Raw genomic sequence first — 13,837 nt, 5'->3', positions numbered from 1 at the left:
TAAGTCTTGTAGTACACTGTAGTCAGTCTGACCAAGTGAACAACAAAACTCCAGCCATTAAATCAAAAATTACCATTACCAGAGGATGGGTTTTGTCAAAATTTGTGCTTTTATGGTAATTGTCAAATTCAAATTAAACAAGCAATTATTTATTGTGACATTGTCAAAATGCCAAGCTGCAATTTTTAATCATATTTTTAATTTATTTAAGTTAAAATATATGCTCTCCTCCTCAAATTAGCAGTAGCTTGCTTCTGTACATCATACTTTTCCTTTAACAATAAAGTTGTGCCAGTCATCTATTAATTGCTTTCAGGGGAAAAGTTTTGAATTGAAATAATGTGACCTCCAGTTTGCATCAGAAGTTTGTATAAAGTTAATTGGGACCTCCTGCCTCCAAGGTTTCCCTATTTGGTCTCAGATTTCATCTTCTTACTCCATTCTTGAGATTAAGGAAAGATAGATGAATGGCCAGACATATGGACAACAGTGTGTATTTATAGGTCTACAATTTTTTCAAATTGCAGCCCAATAACTTGACAAATAACAAATTTTCAAATTTTATTTTTTAATTTAAGGTAAGTTTTCATTCAAATTACCAAATTATTCAACTAGTCAAAAACTAAACTGTTAACTGGGGAGAAAAATAGTCCCATACTTATGTAAAGCCAAGTTATATGACTTCAGACTTAACCCAAAACAAAATTTAATGTAATTGTAAAAAAAAAATAACTTTGTAAATAATGAAATAATTTCTGATCTGATTAATGAGATTAATTTAGATCAGAAAACTAAAGAAATAAGCATGTATGAAGAAAATGATCAACCATTAACAATGTTTTTATATGCCACTCTGACTACTTCACTATCTCCAATAAAAATTCAAACGCTATGATATAGCCCAGGCATGGGCAAATGCGGCTTTTTCTGAGTTACATGCAGCTCTTGCTGAAAGTGTTAATTTCTGATTTTTATTATTATTTTTACAATTTTATTTTTATAATTTTGTGAAAATATGTTAATTAAAAAAATTCAATATTTGTTTTATATTATATTTATATCATGTAATAAAATCGCGCGCCTTACCATACTATCCACCACGACAGTACAGAACTGCAACTCCCATGCATTTTGCAAAACCTACATTTCGGCTCCCACTGAACTCTCGCTTGCCCACTCCTGATATAGCCTATAATTATTATATTCTTTCTTTTGAGGATATTGTGGTTTTGTAATTTTAGGCATATCAGATTTATCAGTCATTCTGAATTTGTGAAGTTCAACTTAAAACAGTAGTCCTGAAACATTTCTCTTGTATATGTTGGCGACAGTGTTTGAGAGTAATAAATGATCATGTAATCATACAATCTATTTCAACATTAATAACTTTACAAACATGTAAAATCAACTTTACTTAAACCAAATAACCGGAGCAAAAATGTTCTACTATTGCAAACATTTTCGACACCCCTTCGGGGCTCTTCTTCAGGCTTTATATTCACAAACATGTATTTGAAAATGAACAATATTGAATTACTTGAAATATATTTGTTTTATATCTTAGATTGTCTATAATCATATTATTCCAAATTTTAGATGAATAATAAAAAATATTTTACCTGTCAAAAAATTACAAAAATATTCAAAAAATATTAAAATATAAATGGTTTTATTTGAATCCAAACAAAATGAACAACACATTCTAAAAATCAAATTTTACAATATGAATTGCATAGAAAAATGTTTTTTTAATCCTCCATTTAATTTTATAACAGTAGCAAAATACAAGAAATCCTCATTAATCAAAATTCAAGTGACAAAATAATTGTCCTTAAATTATCATCAAGTTTCAAATTATCCAACATTTACATATTTCTGTACAATATTCCAAATGTCATGTAACTGATGTAGTTTATTTAGGCAAATGGAACACAGCTTTGTATACAGAATGCTACTTTATTTATATCATTACTAATAATAATAATTAAACTACAGGTAAACAGCACCTGTCCAGTGAGAACCTCACAGGTTGCCATATAGATTTTATAAAAATTTAAAAATAATTTTTGAGAATTCTGCTTTAAGTAGTCTGAAAAGTAGTAAGTCGCTCAAATCTAGTAACGTAAAGCCCTACATATATCTCAATCTTATACTTGTAGCCCAATTTTGCAATCCCAAGAACCAGCTGCGTTTTATGAAATAAGAGAAAATAAACCACCAACATTTAAAATTTTGGTGGCACCAACTGTTATAAAAAATTTTTTAATAAAATATATTTTTAATTATTATAAAATGGCAAAAAACTTAATTTTGAGAATAGGGATGAGTTATAAAAAATTGTAAATGCTAATAATGAGTAAAATCATCATTAAGTCTGACCCTACTAGAGATACACATGACCCCTATTATCTCTCCACCCCTCAACCTTTAAATCACTAAAATTTAATAGTATCAATCCCCCTAAACCTCCCTGCAAAATTTCAGAAATTTGACAAAAAGCACAGGAGTTATTAAGCTTCAAACAGAATGAAACAAAATCATGCCCTACACACACTAACATTCATATATGTAAAAAAATTTGGGGGTAATTTTTGTACTTCTTGACATTTCAAGGTGTCCTAAGTCTAAAAATGTAAAAATCTGGATCGTCGTTTTTTGCTGGATCACCATACTTTCCCTCTGTATAATAGCCAGAAAAGTAAAAAGGGTAGTCCATGGGTAAGGCAACACTTGAAAATGTGTTAGTATAAAAGCAAAGCTATGTTGAAGTTGTTTGTGATCTATTATTCTCTCATAGTATCCAGGCACATGAACTTTGATCTAAATATATGAGTTAATAAAGACATCACAATTTGGACAGACTTTTCACTTCAAATTTAAAAGTAACTGTATTCAGAATTTTTAACATGTCATGTTCCCAGCTGGAACAAACAGTACAGTTAAGTTACAAAGGCAGTGTGCATTTATTGTGACATCATCAAGATCAGGAAGGTGTTAATAAATGCTGTGATGGGGAGGGGGGTCATGTGAGTATTTGCAAATACAAAATATTTCATTTATTTTGAAACATTCTGTTGTTAATTGACATTTATTGTATTGTACATGATTACACAAATAGAGAGGGGAGATAGGAGTAAAAAATGAAGTAAAATCTGTCATTGCAATATGTGCATGCCACCAAACTAACAGGATTTTGATCTATATGAGTTTGAATTAACAAGGATTTCCTAATATGTTGTAACAACAAGAAATGCATATAATAAGGTCTACATAGAAGTTTGAGTTTGGAAGTTGGAAAGTCATGGAATTTAATGCTACCAATATCATTTGCAATGCAAAATTCATATATTTAGCAATTCATAACTACAGAAGAGTTTGCTATTTAATATAAAGAGAAAGATCCCCTCATGGGTATTCACTAACACTATAATAGTGGCTTTATTTAAGAAGACCTTGTATCAAGGGTTAACTATATATTAAAACATTCAATGATAAAAGGCATCTGTAAAATTAAGATAAAAATTACTTAAGATTTCATTATTATTTTTAGTCTAAGTAGGCAATTATTTATATTTTCATTGCAAATATTACTTCTGACAATTTTTTTAATTTATAAAATATTATTCCAATAATTATATTATAAAAAATTTGATTTCTATCCTGAAAGTATAACCAAATAAAATATTAAGCTATTTCAGTATATAATATTTAATATACAGATAAAATGATTTTCAAGTCTTATGTATTATTACTTGACTGAAGTGTCTTTATTCATACCACATTATTAGTTCATTTTGTTAAAATATGAATAAAATAATTCAATTTAAATTTAAAGTGCAGGCTATTCACATTTACAAGATAAAAATTAATTTTTATTACTGAAAAAAAGGGAAAAATTGAACAAAGCAATTATGATTTTGGCATTGATTTGGATAAACATGATATGATATACATAATATTAGATTATCATTAAGTATTAGCCTATTAGATATTATATTATTTCAAAAAAAATTCAATTGATTTTTATATATCATTGATTTATTTTCATTGAACAGTTGTCGTCACTTTTTTCTTATTCCATAATTATTTTATGAGAAGTATTAACTAAATTATCTTCTCTAAAATTTTTATATACATACAATCATCTGTTACTACAGTATATAACTGATATCTTAATAATAGAAAAATGATTATCACTTAATAAATTTTAATAAGTTAACTTTCAAAACTGATTTTTACCAACATTTTAAATGTAACATTAATTTTAAATTAATGAAAACTTTAAATTTTCACAAAATACCACAATAATATATAGTATATGGAAATCAAAACAAAACTAGGACATTGTGCAACTTTGCCATATTGTGATAGAACTGAAGTGGAGTCAGAAGGAAAGAAGTAATCACTACACCTGTTAGGCACAGAAGAGGCAATCCTTGTACAGTACCTGAAGGACATGGACAGGTAAACTTTGCACTTGTCACAAGAGGCTATCCTCATACCTGCAGGCCGCAAGAGACACAATCCTACACTGGCCAGACACAGAGTGGCAATTCACAAGTGCCATTAAGTGCACTCATTGCATCAGAGAGCATGGACATTGTCACTGTAATACTTTTGTATATCGAAAACAAAATCATAGACTCCTATTTTTACTTCCCTGGCTCTGTTATAGATAACAGAAGGAAAGTATGGTAATTGGTCAAAAAAATGACCCCCAAAAATTTTTACATTTTTGGACTAGGGACCTTGAAATGTCAAGAAATGAAAAAACATTCAGATTTTTTTTTCTGTATGTATATATGTTAATGTGTGTTTGTATGTATGGCACGATTTTGTTTACCCTCTTTGAAGCTTTCCTCCTGTGCTTTCAAAAATTTCTGAAATTTTGCAGGAAGGTTTGTGTATTAGAAAGATTCATACTATTAAATTTTGACAGTTTAAGGCCAACAGGGTAGGGAGATAAAGAATGATCATGTGCCATATTTCAAGTAGGGTCTGACTTAATGACAACTTTACTCATTATTAAAATTTACAAATTTTTATAAACCTTGTCCCTATTCTCAAAATTAAGCTTTTTGCCATTTTATAATAATTAGAAATATAAACAGTTTTTTAAAACGAAATATCGTAACAGATAGCACCACCAAAATTTTAAAATGTTGCCAGGAAAGTTAAGCAATTCATTGCTGGACTTTTTTCATTTAAATGGGCCCACATTATATTTCTGGATTCCTCATCTCAATTAATGGAAAGTGGCAAAGTTTTATTGAAATCGATCCATTAAATTTTGAGAACGAACTTGATTCTATATGCCCAAACAAGATGTGCTAGCAACCATGAAACATTGCACAATAAAGTTGTGTGAATCATGCGATATTGCTTTTTTGCATACATTCGTGAAATGTCCTTATATCTTGAAAATGAAGTCAAGGACCGCCATTTTTTATTGTATTTTTGGATTCCACATTACAATTAATGGAAAATGGCACAGTTTAATCAAAATCTATTGAACAGATTTTGAGAACAAACACAATTCTGTAAGCCTGAAAGAAGCTTTGCTAACACTCCACTTAAAATATTCTTAAAAGTATTAAAACTAGAAATATTTTTAGCAATTACATTTTTCTTGAAATAATAAAATATTGATTTTAGGCATTTCTTATTAACTTTTTTACTAAAGTAGAATGATTTTTGGAATGAAAACCAAAAATAGAAAACAAAGAAATATGAATTAAAACAATATTTTGCAAAATAAAAATAATCAAATTTAATTTTTCAAGAAAGATTTAAGTAAAAAATATTATACTGTATAACATATATAGTATGATTATATATATAGTTAACTTTAAAAGAATTAAAAACTTTGAAATTGTTTTTATTTATTTATTTTTGGATCTTTCTGCTAAGGACATTAAGAGAGCTTTTTCTCTCCATATCCCATTGTGGGTTCTGCCAGGCTCATAATGAAGTAGCCAACTGATAAGGGCAAAGACTGACATATCCAGGGCAGATTAACAAGGAAATATTCCTGGACATTACTTGTCCATATTTGATGAGTGTTGGGTAGATGCCTTAACTGCCTCAACCATCTACCAAAGTTTTCGAACCTTTGGTTCTTCTTCAGGTGAAACGAGAAGCTATTCGATGGCAAGAACTTTTTTAAAAAAACAAATTCCGAAAGTTCCACGTAACACGCGCAATCTTTGTCATACTGCGCGTGCGCAGTTGATGGAAGTATGGCTTTGCGTTATCCCGTATCATAGACCAGCGTTTGCCAGGCCACCGATAATGATACTTCTTCTTTGTTATTAATGCATTTTTTCCTCCTTTGCCATTTTATGTATCCATATCGCTTCCATCCATCTTAAATGGAGCGGCCACTGCATCGTTTGTATTATTTTCGCCTCGTTAAAAAATGGCTCTATCTCAGGATCCGTAGCGTACTGCGCTAAAGCGGTTGTGTATCTGTTATGCTCGATGTCCGCTTTATGCTCTTTAACCCTCACATTCAATGAACTTTTTGTGGCTCCTACGTATACCAGCTCCTTATCCCATCTATGATCTTTCATAGGGATTGCGTACACACCAGCCAATTTGCTCTGCTTCGGGGCATCTTTCCCGTTACTCAGCATGTTAAAAATAGTAGGACATCTTCTATACACGATAGTGACTTGCCTTCTTTTAGCGATCTCCTTGTATAAATTTTGTAAGTACGGATTGTAGGTAACTATTATCCTGTCCTTATCTACGCTATCCTGTTGCCTTTGCACCTCTGCTATCGTCACTCCTGGGGGGTGCACGGTTTTCTTGCATAACGCCGCCACCAGATTATACCCGTGTCGTTCAGCAATAGTATTAATCGTGTTGATCTCATTCGTAAGTGCCTGCGTTGTAGATGAGTGGGTGTACGCCCTTTTGACTAAACTATTAAATGCGGCTATCTTATAATTCGTTGGATCACATGACTGTGCCGGGATATACAATTGATCTACATGGGGTTTTCTATATACTTTGGTGCAGATGGCAGATCCTTTAACAGTGATGTTCACGTCGAGAAAATGGACCTGGGTGTAGCTCTCTTGTTCTAGACCCAGAGTTAAGCCATAAGAGTTATTATTAAACTGGGCCACAACAGTCAATATATCCGGTTTACATTTCCATAGTATGAGTATATCATCTACGTATCTCTTGTAGATAATGATGTTGTGGAGCTGGTCCGGAAGAACTTTTTGCTCAAGGAGTCTAACCATCATTTCACATAAATCTCCTGCTATAGGGCTCCCCATTGGTACACCTCTTCGTTGTTGGTATATGCACCCTTTAAACTGGAATAACGAGTTGTAACATAATAGATGTGCTAACTCCAATATTTGCTGATGATGGTTACTATCCTCTACTATTTTTAATAATAGATCTCTTAAAGCACAGAAGGTAGGTGGAAGGAGTACTGAAGGGTACATAGATTTAAAATCCAGCACTGTGAGGTATGCTGGTGTGGTGTGTATCTGTTTGAGGTTAGACATTAAGAATATTGTCTTGGACTCTCCAGACGCTTCTAGGCTATTTGGCTTCGCCAAAACACATAAGCAGGGCATACAAATTCGTCCAGTAGTAGATAAGACTCGCGCGCCAACCAGAAAACTGGAAGATGTTATGCACGCAGTAATAGCACCACATCTAGAAGATTGAGTTCAGTATATCTGACAGCTTAGAACTCATAGCTATCCTCAAACAGATACACACCACACCAGCGTACCTCACAGTGCTGGATTTTAAATCTATGTACCCTTCAGTACTCCTTCCACCTACCTTCTGTGCTTTAAGAGATCTATTATTAAAAATAGTAGAGGATAGTAACCATCATCAGCAAATATTGGAGTTAGCACATCTATTATGTTACAACTCGTTATTCCAGTTTAAAGGGTGCATATACCAACAACGAAGAGGTGTACCAATGGGGAGCCCTATAGCAGGAGATTTATGTGAAATGATGGTTAGACTCCTTGAGCAAAAAGTTCTTCCGGACCAGCTCCACAACATCATTATCTACAAGAGATACGTAGATGATATACTCATACTATGGAAATGTAAACCGGATATATTGACTGTTGTGGCCCAGTTTAATAATAACTCTTATGGCTTAACTCTGGGTCTAGAACAAGAGAGCTACACCCAGGTCCATTTTCTCGACGTGAACATCACTGTTAAAGGATCTGCCATCTGCACCAAAGTATATAGAAAACCCCATGTAGATCAATTGTATATCCCGGCACAGTCATGTGATCCAACGAATTATAAGATAGCCGCATTTAATAGTTTAGTCAAAAGGGCGTACACCCACTCATCTACAACGCAGGCACTTACGAATGAGATCAACACGATTAATACTATTGCTGAACGACACGGGTATAATCTGGTGGCGGCGTTATGCAAGAAAACCGTGCACCCCCCAGGAGTGACGATAGCAGAGGTGCAAAGGCAACAGGATAGCGTAGATAAGGACAGGATAATAGTTACCTACAATCCGTACTTACAAAATTTATACAAGGAGATCGCTAAAAGAAGGCAAGTCACTATCGTGTATAGAAGATGTCCTACTATTTTTAACATGCTGAGTAACGGGAAAGATGCCCCGAAGCAGGGCAAATTGGCTGGTGTGTACGCAATCCCTATGAAAGATCATAGATGGGATAAGGAGCTGGTATACGTAGGAGCCACAAAAAGTTCATTGAATGTGAGGGTTAAAGAGCATAAAGCGGACATCGAGCATAACAGATACACAACCGCTTTAGCGCAGTACGCTACGGATCCTGAGATAGAGCCATTTTTTAACGAGGCGAAAATAATACAAACGATGCAGTGGCCGCTCCATTTAAGATGGATGGAAGCGATATGGATACATAAAATGGCAAAGGAGGAAAAAATGCATTAATAACAAAGAAGAAGTATCATTATCGGTGGCCTGGCAAACGCTGGTCTATGATACGGGATAACGCAAAGCCATACTTCCATCAACTGCGCACGCGCAGTATGACAAAGATTGCGCGTGTTACGTGGAACTTTCGGAATTTGTTTTTTTAAAAAAGTTCTTGCCATCGAATAGCTTCTCGTTTCACCTGAAGAAGAACCAAAGGTTAGTGAGAAGGTTAGTGAGAAAGGTCGAAAATGTTAGTGAGGAGATTTTAAAGAAGAAATATTAGCATCTACCAAAGCTTTGAAATTTGTACTATTCTAAGTAATTGAAAGTTGTTGTTATATTATTTATAAATAACTTGTGAAAAATAAAGTTCAACTATTATAACAAACTAATTACTGAAATATCTTAAAGTTCACATAAAAGAATTAGGCAAAAAAGTTATTAACTGACAAATTATGTGATTCTCATAATTCTTTGAAAATAATTCTTCTATTTTATAAATTTTTAATTGGTTTCAGTAATTTTTGTTGGCAAAAAAAAAATATATATATATATATATATATATATATTATTCTTAATTAATTAATTACAAAATAGTTTAAAAACAGATAAGGAATAAATGGAATCATCATCAATTAGAACTCCTTGGAAAAAATTTGTAAATTATAAATCATTATTTATTAATATTAAACTCAATATTAAGTTTAAATTAAATGAAATTTAAATAAAGTCAATACTTTAAATTTTGAAATTAACAATTACTGAAGGAAACAAGTTATAAAATTAAGATAAAATATAAATATAGGAGACTAAATCTAAAAGTGAACAAACTGTCTTGATATAGTGATAAGATTATTTTTAGTACCTGCAAGAGTATTGAGTCAGCAAAAAAGTATGACAGCTTTTACAAGAAACTGACAGTACTATCTTATAAAGCAACAAACCTTTAACAATTATTAAAATATTCTATAAATTACAATAGTTTTAAAAAACAGCAAATTTTTGCATAATTTCAGATAATCATTTTAATGTTTTTAAAGATATTTTATACAAGATTTCGAGTCATATAGATAGACTAATTTGTTTCGTCGAATCTAGTCCTAAATATATCTATAATTTTTTTTAAATTTAATCTTTCAATGTACACATTTTTATAGCAATAATACAAAGTTAAGAAATTTTTTCCCAGAAAGAATGCTGTAACTACAAATTATTTTATTTGGAGGTTTAAACATAACATTTCTTAAATATTTGTGTTCATTATGGTCCATCTTTTATTCTTTAAATTCTAATTGAATTGTACAATATATGTTTACAAAAATTTCATTCAAATTTCTAATTACCACAAAACATTTTAAAATAATTTGCACTTTCAAACAGTACTGAAATAATACTTTAAAATATTCAATGCATCAGAAAAGTGAAAACAGTACCTTTAATTATTTTTATTATCTACATTTTATGATTTAAATCTTTAATCATCATAATGTAACAAATTAAAAATAACAAAATTAAATAATTTAGATTTTACTTAGAGATGTATTTATAAGAAATGTTGCAAAGATAATAGAACAAAAAAATTAATTGAATTTTAGCATAATCAATTACATTTCAAAATATTCATCAAGAAATTTGGACTGAAATAGTTTAAAACTTTATTTACAAATGATTGTTATAAAAATATTTTATAAAAGAAATATCAATGTTATCCAGAGGAGTTTTTTTTTTTTTTACTATTTTTCATTTAAATTACTGTTATCTGTTTAATATCCATTATTGAATTTCTATAACCTTCACATCATATTTTGAATTTATGAAATTTCAAAAGGATCAATGTAATTGGTAATTCTGAAAAAATATAATAATACAAGTCCAAATATGATAATTCAACTTTTTTTTTATTAAATTTCTGCATTTAGTTTTTCTGCAAGAGATACAAATACCGAAAATTTACCACTATACATACATATAGTGATAACTTCTGGTATATCTGAATAATGGATACTACTAAAAAATTGGTTTTTCTTCCATTTTAAAACAAGAATTTAATAAATATTGATTTAGAATATTTAGCATGTATATTACTCATAGAATAAACAAATGTCATGTATGACAAACTTTAATACTTTCTCTACTGCAATTAAGTAAAGTTTAATAAATAAAGAAAACTTTATTTTTCAATTCTGAATCATCTTTGTTTCAGCTTTAATAACTATTTTTAAAATTTGTTTAATAATAATAATTATTCTAATAATATCTAATAATTATTTTTATCTACTATATTTTATAAAGATAATAAAGACAAACATTTTCATTTTAAATGAAATATTTGCATCATCATAGCCACACACTACTGATTACTAATTTGTTAAAACTTGTCATTCCTGTTAATTTGAATTATATATCAATATAGTGAAAAATCCTAAATTATAGTTTAATCTTGATTACTATTAAGATGCCAATTAAATGTTGAACAATATTGTCCAAGAAATTATTTTAATTTTCTTTAATTGACAAAACAGAATACAAATAGAAAAATTAATATTTAAATAAAAAGTAAAATAAATAAATAAACATATATATACACAAATTGCAGTTTCAGTTTATTTATTTAAAAATTATATTTTCAAATATTTGTTGTATGATTTCAAATATATATTATAAAGATATTTAACTGAAGAACCAAATATATTAAAATATAAACTGATCTTAAAATTTCCAAAATTTGAATATAAATGTACAATTGCAGATAAATCCAATATTCATGTGACATTGAATTTACAAAACAGTATTAGGTTAGTGACATTTTTAAAACAGCTGGCAAAAAGTTGTAGTTTAACTAGAATGTCTAAACACGAAGAACTTTATCAGTATAGTAATCTTTGGTAATGTTTTTATTTAAAATTATATTGATAACTATATTACTATACAAAATGAAGGAAACTTCATTATGTATAGACTTTAAGCAAGTTGCTAATTAATTTTCATTGCACATAAATTATATGTACTTTTATTTAAAATAATTTTAAAATGAAGAAATTTTGGAATAATCTTGTATATAAGAAATATAGAGCATTCGTAACTCTCAAACATAAGAAATATAGGGCATTCATTTGAAGATCTGTAAGTAAACCATATAACATCAAAAGATCTACAAAAGAATAAAACTTAAATTTGATAATTTTTGACTAATAAATATCACAAATAACCTACCATTAATAACCTATCATAAAAATTTTATTTTTTTATATACTTATCAAATATTGATTATTAAAACATTTTATTTTAGGTTTGTTATGTTTTTGTAATAATAATAAAAATTATTTAAAAGTTTTGAAGTTTAGCTATTGTGTTATTAAATGCTTAAAATAGGCCCGTAACAAAAAAAAATATTCCTGGGAATAATAATCATTTAATAACATCATTAGTAGTCAATACTCCATAACTCATACAAAATTATATAAGAAGTTAGATATATATAACATGTTAAATATACACATTACTATAATAGAAAAAATTTATGTTTACAAAATGTTCTGTTTAAAATACATCAAAAGAAATACTAATTTATCATCATACGTAACATCATTCATCAAAGCATGCTTTCAATCTACTTTCGGAATATATATTTATATTAAACTCGAATTACATAAAATTCGGATTTATTTTGATAAGAAAATTTAAATATATGAAAAATTATGAATATTAAAAGTAAACACGCAAGATATTTATTACCAGAAAGGAGGCTTAAAGCTTACAACACTTTCTTATAAAAGAAATATTCTGAATGAAATATATTCACATTTAAACAATAAATGACAGTTTAAACCTAGTCTATATCTAAAACCATTGTTAAATTTTGAATTATGAAGTTTTTGTAAATATATATGCTATGCAAAATTGAACAGCTTGAAAAATACTTTTTAATTATAAAAATCTCAAATAATTTTACACTTTAAACTGAAAGATTTACCAGTTTAATCTATATTTAACGTTCCTTATACGTTTAACGGATTGTTCTCCTACACACAAATTTAAAATGCAATTATAATATGCAAAATAAATCTAAAATATTAACAGATCTAGACCTAGCTTAATTTGAATTTGAATTGGAAATGACTAACGTCGAGAACCGTTAGATTTCGTACATTGGCATATTCGAATCATAAAACGAATAAATTGAAGACAATTCGAAACATTTGATCAAAAGATGGGATAGAAATTTGAAAATGTTCATACATACCATCTGTCCTTTGTATATCAACATTTAAGCCTATTCGAAGACAACCGACATCCCCATCCATGTCGTTTTAAATTTTTATACTATATTAATCCGGCGACAATGCGAAATTCTTAGTCATAAACAAGTTCCAACTCCTTTTACAACCGTCGACCGCTTTTCAAATTTTGGTTTGTGGCAGTCGTTTGTGTTAGGAAGTGAACTAACTAGTCGATGAATTACGTCCTATCCAATTATATTAACTACGTGATAGAAACCTAAAAAAACTAACATTAATTAGTTTAGTAAAAATATTTTTAAATATACTTCTAAAATAAAGCTCCATCTAAAAATTATAATTACTTTTTATATATTACGGCAGATGGATTATATACGTCTAGTTCGGAACGGCGTTCATATCCATGAAACAAGATTGATAGAGATTTTCAAATATTTAGAATTTTAATATTTAAATATTTGAAAAATTTAATAATTATTATTAATTAATGCGTTATTTCATTAAATAATTTAAATTTAGTAAAATTAAAATTGAGTATTTCGTGTAAGTGACTATTAACATTTTTTTTTATACTGTGTAATTTAATGATCGAAATATCCTACTTTACTCAAGTACTTCCATCCAATTTTATTTGAATACTCTACAGTTTATTTAAAAATTGGATAAAATAATATGATCA

General features: G+C 29.1%; 1 protein-coding gene across 1 annotated transcript in view; it reads right to left on the bottom strand.

Annotated features, from left to right (window-relative positions):
- Positions 1-13,578, bottom strand: part of Klp10A (kinesin-like protein 10A) — a 77,866-nt gene extending 64,288 nt beyond the window's left edge. Inside the window, exons 1-2 of the mRNA XM_067271844.1 lie at positions 13,503-13,578; positions 13,164-13,417 (exon numbers count right to left, since the gene is read on the bottom strand). Coding sequence (XP_067127945.1) covers positions 13,164-13,224 — 61 coding nt within the window. The 5' untranslated portion in view covers positions 13,225-13,417; positions 13,503-13,578. The remainder of the gene's footprint in view (positions 1-13,163; positions 13,418-13,502) is intronic.
- Between the last annotated feature and the right edge of the window lie 259 nt (positions 13,579-13,837).

This window comes from Centruroides vittatus, unplaced genomic scaffold (genome assembly GCF_030686945.1).
Source record: "Centruroides vittatus isolate TY-2023 unplaced genomic scaffold, ASM3068694v2 contig_401, whole genome shotgun sequence".
Lineage (NCBI taxonomy): Eukaryota > Metazoa > Arthropoda > Arachnida > Scorpiones > Buthidae > Centruroides > Centruroides vittatus.
The sequence above is the reverse complement of the archived record's forward strand: the minus strand, read 5'-3'. Positions and strand labels throughout refer to the sequence as shown.